The following is a 6,488-nucleotide window of genomic DNA, read 5'->3' on the forward strand; positions in this document are numbered from 1 at the left end:
GATAAAGGAGATTAAGAGCCTTTTTTTTTTTTTTTTTTCAACATATTTTCAGTGGGTGAATGACTGCGCCTAAAGCAGTGTCTTTCTGTATATGCTCCTCTGTTCCCTTTCATTTTCTGCTGTTACTTGCATGCAAAGGATAGGAATGTAGGGCTGAAGATTTTAAAATAAATTAATCTGTTGCAGAAGAGAAACTGCTGGACAAGCATGTGCTGGGAATTCCATCCTTTCCCATTTGTGGGGGCAATGGGCAGCTTAGCAAAAGAAGGCAAAGTGAGAGATCAGCTCTGCTCAGTCTCCTTCCCAATGTCTGCTACTTTGGGTAACAAATGTATCTGACTTCCAGATACTTTTTTCCCATCGTGCAATCATAGCAGTCTGATCTGTTTCCTTAGCAGGAATGACTCCAAATGTCACAATTCAAAGCTTGTCCATCCTGAGAGCATTGCTTTTTCCTGCTTTTGTCAAAAGCACGTTCCTCGCTTGGAAATCTCTCTCACTTCAACATTTGGCTTCTACCCAGCTATGTCTCTACATTTCGTGTATCATTTGCTATTCAAAACACTCTTGAACACTACCACCACAAGTCTGTGGAAAATCCAGTAGCTGTGACACCTCTCATGTGATGTTGTGGAATGTCTACACCTCTTGTGCCTGTCAGGCCCTGACAGATCTCAGGCACTGTCACATGCTTACCCAGACTGCAGACAAGCATGCTATGAGGAGACACTGAGTTGGAGCATGTGATAACTTAATAGCCAACTCCTCTGCCTCCTGTTTTTTCATTTCCCTGCTTCCATGAGATTCTAACCCACACAGCACAAAGGGAGAGAGTGGAGACATTTATCTTAATAATGCAGGAAAAGGGGAAGAGATGCATATGAGTTACCAGAGCTGTTTGTTTTGTTTTGTTTTGTTTTTCCCAGGAACTGTTGAAGGAAAGGTGCTGTGTATGTTTGTGTGGGGTTTGTTTGTTTCATTGTTGTGTGTGTGGGGGAGGCAAGTAATGGAGCTGGAATTGCTTTAGGAAATTAACCTTCCTCTTCATCTCTCATATTCCAGACTTTCCTACAATTCTAGTGTCATAATGTGGAGAACTTCATGTAACTTCTTTAAACAGCAAATTTCTACTCATGGCAGAATAGAAAGTATGCTCTTTAGTCTGAAGTAGTCTTGCAGAAATTTTTTATACCTTATGCTGCTCCTACTACAACTTGCTCATGGCAGCAATCATTTAGGAGTTCTGTAACAACTGAATAGGGCTCTGGACACATCTATCATACAATTATCTATGTCGTAGGATCATTAAAGTTGGAAAAAACCTCTAAAATCATCTAGTCTGGATAGTCCATCCCTACCATGCACACTAAATGGTGCTCCCAAGTGTCACATCTACACATTTGTCCAAAAACTCCAGGGACAGTGACTTCACCACCTCCCTGAGCAGCCTGTTCCAATATTTGGTCACTCTTCTGGAAATTAACTGTTCCTAATATCCAACCTGAACTTCCTATGGTTTGAGGCCATTACCTTTCATCATATCACTGGTCCACCCTCCTCCCTCACCACAACCTCCTTTCAGGGAGTTGTAGAGAGCAATAGGGTCTCCCCTGAGTCTCTTCTTCTCCAAATTAAACAGTTTCAGTTTCCTCAGCTGCTCCTCATAAGACTTGTGCTGCTGACTCTTCACCAGCTTTGTTGCACCTCTCTAGACACCCTTCAGGGCCTCAATGTCTTTCTTGTAATAAGGGACCTAAAACTGAACACAGCAGTCGAGGTGCGGCCTCACCAGTGCCGAGTGGGAAAGCTCCCTTTCTGAATTGATTCCTTTTCTGAAATCAAAGTAGTGTGGATTTCACAAAAGCGGTTTTATCTAGATGGAGTGATGAAGGAGTGCCATCCTGTTCTGGTTTTTGTTTTTAAATTTCATCTTGCTTTTCAAATCAGTAGCTCTGACTTCAACTTTTAATCACAGGTGATGGAGGAGAGAAAGTTAAGCACTTAAGGAAAACGTGTTAGAATGAGCCTTTGAAATAATACTTCTGCCATTCTGAAATAAAATCTGTTGAAGATGTGAACATTTTAGGAGAACCTAGTGCATGTGGCTGAATGCACAGGATGCAAACTGTAGCAGAAATCCAGGACCAGAACTAGAAAAAATAGAAATTTTCTCTCACAGAACTGATGAGATCTCTTACTTTACATTTTGCTTAATTGATATCCAGATTTTTATATGGGCAACATATGGATTGATTATTAAAAGATAGATAGCATTAGCTTTTGGAGTTTCCCTAATTTGTTAAGGCTTCATGTTGAAAATGTATCTTTGTTTTAGTGCCTACACTTGGCATCAAGTTTTCCTTTTATACCATTTGTTCTTTCATTGAGATAAAAGCCAAACTGTGAATAAACAGACTTCAGTAATGGAGCTCGTAAATTCCTCGCAGAGGAACTATATAAAGATGCTGTGCATTCCTCGGTCAGGACCTAAGTGGCTTCTTGCAATTACAACCTTAATCATTCCTTGATCCAAAAGCTATTGAGCTACTCAATCTTATCATTCCTTGCCTACTTCAGCAGCTGAGACTGTAAATTCCTGTAATATGAGCAACAGGCAAGGAATAGTTTCACTAACCAGTCGCCTCTCTCTCTATGCACTCATCACACTTGCTGTAAAATGGGAATAATAATATTTATCTTGCTTTGAACCTTGAATTAAAAAAAAAATAAAATAGTTCTATGTAAATTGATGCTGATTTTTGAATTCCTGTAGCACACAGAAGTTCATTATTGTGGACTAATATTTTAACACCGAGCAGTGCTTTACTTTGCTAGGTTCTTAAAAATGTAGGAGGAGGAGCTAGGTTCCAACTAAAATTCTACAGGCAGCTCTTCATGATGCAATATTGTATATTATTATGGAATGACATAAATCTATCCATATTTATAGCCAAAGTGTTTTTAGACCTTTGATAAAATTTCCTAGTCTGAGCTTCAAAGTTTGGACTCCTCGACCTATAAAAAGCATGAATAAAACTTGATTCATTTTCAGAGAAGGTAAGTAATGCCAGAATTCTCTTCTTCCTAATTTGGTAATGCACACCTTTCCCATTAACTTCAATTTATCTGCTACATTTTGTATTAAAAGTTCAGCTGTTTCCTTTTAATGTCACAACATAATGTTAGGGAAATGGTTTGGGTGGTTTTTTAACCTTTGTAAATTTTCATAGCAATGAAAAGAAGACCTAAACTTTCCAAAAGGTCAGCATTTGAGCAGAGATCAACTATGGAGTGTTTGAGATGTAGAGAAAAGAACATAATGTTTCTGCAGTGAAACTGTGCAAAAAGTAATGTTTTTCAATATTTGATAGTTTGCTCTGGCAGATTTTTTGAATGCTGTTGCTTTAGAGGAAAGTGCCACCATTGCTTTTAGTGCTGCATAAAGAAGTGGGACTGAGCCTCATCCTGAAGTGTTACACCTAGACAATTTAAAGTAAAATAACATCACTTGGGAAGTCCAATTCACTTTTTGTTTGTTTGTTTGTTTGTTTATCTGTTTATACATGTTGAGAGGCTTCTTAGAACAGCAAAATAGAGCCAGAATATCCTTGATCATTCCCTGGCATGAAGCATTTTCCCTTACCTGTGTGTGAGATGCCCTAATTTCATTAATAAAAGCTAAAGATCTCTTAGGTTTCTTCAATAGTCTAACTTAATGATATATAAAAGACAGAAATCATGACTTGTTCAAGTACGAACTGTTAGGTGCTTATCCAGCCCTCTTAAGATTATGCTTGATATTATCTCATCTCGAGTTGTATAAACAGCATGAAATAGAAAACCAAAGGGATTAATGTCACTTAGGAGAAAGAGAAAATCCTCCCAAGAAGTTATGAGGCATGTGATTGTTTCTGTCTCGGTCAGAGTGGGTAATAAGAGCTTTTCCTCCCCTGCTGTGGTAATCGCTTTGTTCACAAGAGCTGTGGAGGAGTGGTGATGTTAGACACCTGTTAGATTTCTTTCCTCTGGAAAAGTAAACTGGAGCAAAGTTTATCTTCATTGTTAGCTAGCAAAGGTGAGCATGTTCACAGGCAGAGAAGTTGCTTCTCAGCCTCAGAGGCTGAAAATGATCATTTATAGACCTGATGCCTAGAAAATTACCTTGTCAATTGGCCTAACCTGCCATATTTCTTTTTGCTAACTTTAGACGCTTTGATGAATCTCAAAAGTCAGGTGGCTTTAAGAACAGAATATGATTATGAATATCTCTTTTGTTTGTTTGTTTTTTGTTTTCTTTTGCAGTTGCTGAACTTTTACAAGCGTATATTTTCAAGGTTTCCACTATAGTTACAATGTCTAGTATGTACTTATTTTTGTATAAGTTCCCACTTGATTTCAGAAATTGCATCTTGCAGAATATCAAGGGAAGTTATAGAGATAGCATTGAGGTACTAGTGACACTGATGCCACCTTAGAGTTGTACTGAGGGAACATAAAGAATCCTCTTGAAATTGATCATGCTTTAGATTTCAGCATTTCTGAATGAGGGATGCAGATTAGGTTTGTGCTCTGGCAGTGGCCAATTCCATATATTCTGAACAAAATGGAAGTATTTAACAACTGTAAGCTCATTTATTCTTGTGAGCACAACAGATTTTCCCACTGACCAGTCTAACGTGAGTTTTGATGCCTGTTCAGTCCTTTGCAAAGTACAAAGGCCTACATTAATATGTATTAACAGTTATTATTAGGTAATTCTGAAAACTGTGTGTTACTAAAACAGCATCTATCTTGTACATTGAAGTCATAGTGGTGCTCTGTATACCAGTATCAATGAAATAAGTACCTTGCTCTAAAGGAGAAGAGTTTTGGATTTAGATCATGTTTTTCCAGCCCTACTATTGGGTAGTATACTTATCAAGTGATAGTAACTTCAGTTTTTGACATCTTTTTGTTCCAGACTTAGGAGTGTTTTGTTTTCACAACTGAGATCTCTCTCTACTTGTACTGGAGCTGAACTGTCCCTGCCTCTGCTCCCCAGGCTTTCTTCCTCCTTCTCTGACAGACAGATTAATTGTGCCTTACCATATACATTCCCTTCTTTCCCATCTACATGGGCAGCTTCTGAATGATTTCCTATTTCTCAGTTTTGAATTAGGAATGTCCTAAATCTGATTTATTTTTTTTTCCTGATGTTTTTCTAGTGGAGTAGAACTGGACTTTGTTCTGACTTTGACTTTCTGAAAATGGCTGGTTATCTTCTGATGATGAAAGAGGGTAAATGAAAGGAAACATATTCTTTAAAATACAGTGTCTCCTTTTTTCCTAATGCTCTTCTCTCACTGGCTGGAAGAATAAGAAAGAGTAAGCTCTGAGCCAGGTGCCATTTGCTTTCATTTCCACAAAGATTTCACAACAAATAACATCAACATTTGTCAATTACGCTTCCTGGAAAGTATCAGGATTAAAAAATAATAATAAAAAAAAAAGAAACTGGGAGACTTTTATACTGCCCAGTTGCCCAAGAGAGAGACAAGATTTTTTTTCACAGCCTGAGGGTTACTGGGAGAAGAAATAATAAATGAAACTGAGTATCAAAGTATTAAACCTCTATTCTCTATTTGTCCAAAGTCTTTGGAGCTAACTCTTTGACTGAGGGTTGCCAAATTAGTTACAGATTTCTCTACAAGAAAACACATCATGATTATGAATTTATAAAATATAATCTCTTTTTTCTCTCTTTACCCTCCCCCCCCAAGCTCCTTTTTTTTTTCTTTTTTTTCTTTTTTCTTTTTTTTCTTTTTTTTTCTTTTTTCTTTTTTTTCTTTTTTTTCTTTTTTTTTCTTTTTTCTTTTTTTTCTTTTTTTTCTTTTTTTTCTTTTTTCTTTTTTTTTCTTTTTTTCTTTTTCTTTTTCCTGGCATACAAAAGCTACTCAGAAATTTTCTCTTTCAGTCTCTTCCCAGACTGTGTTTGTCAGTCATGATTCTTACCTGCTTTCTTTGCAGGCTCTGGCATCTTCACTTTCTGATGAAGCTCCCAGTTGAATCTAGAGTCTAGAAAGCAGAGTCCAAGCTAAACAGAAACAAGAGTGCAGGGCTTTTGAGACCCCCAAAAGAAACACTCGGTGGAAGCCCCCATCCTGCTCCTCCCACTTGAATCTCCAGTGTTGTCAACTACAGCATTTTATCAATAGCAGAGCAAGCTTGACAGGCTACATCAGCTGGGATAAATATAGCCAAGTTCCAGGAGCCAGAGAACTCAAACCACCTAAGGCTGGCTACCCCTGATCTATTCATGCAAACCACGCATGGTCTGATGCTGCACGTGCTTCCCTTACATATTTCATAAAGAATTCCTACACTGCCATGTTTATAGCACAGGATCTGGTAATTACATACTGCAAGTGTATAGCTACTTGCAGTCTTGCTACTTTGCTATTGTTTTAGTTGAGTCAGAACCAAACAGCCTTTCACAGAGCTTTTTTCTT

At 37.9% G+C, this 6,488-nt stretch overlaps 1 protein-coding gene across 1 annotated transcript in view; it reads right to left on the reverse strand.

Moving 5' to 3' along the window:
* MYBPC3 (myosin binding protein C3) overlaps nucleotides 1-6,016 on the reverse strand; it is a 53,384-nt gene extending 47,368 nt beyond the window's left edge. The window contains exon 1 of the mRNA XM_072338823.1: nucleotides 5,992-6,016. Coding sequence (XP_072194924.1) covers nucleotides 5,992-6,016 — 25 coding nt within the window. The remainder of the gene's footprint in view (nucleotides 1-5,991) is intronic.
* Between the last annotated feature and the right edge of the window lie 472 nt (nucleotides 6,017-6,488).

The sequence above is a fragment of the Excalfactoria chinensis genome, chromosome 5 (genome assembly GCF_039878825.1).
Source record: "Excalfactoria chinensis isolate bCotChi1 chromosome 5, bCotChi1.hap2, whole genome shotgun sequence".
Taxonomy (NCBI): Eukaryota; Metazoa; Chordata; class Aves; order Galliformes; family Phasianidae; genus Excalfactoria; species Excalfactoria chinensis.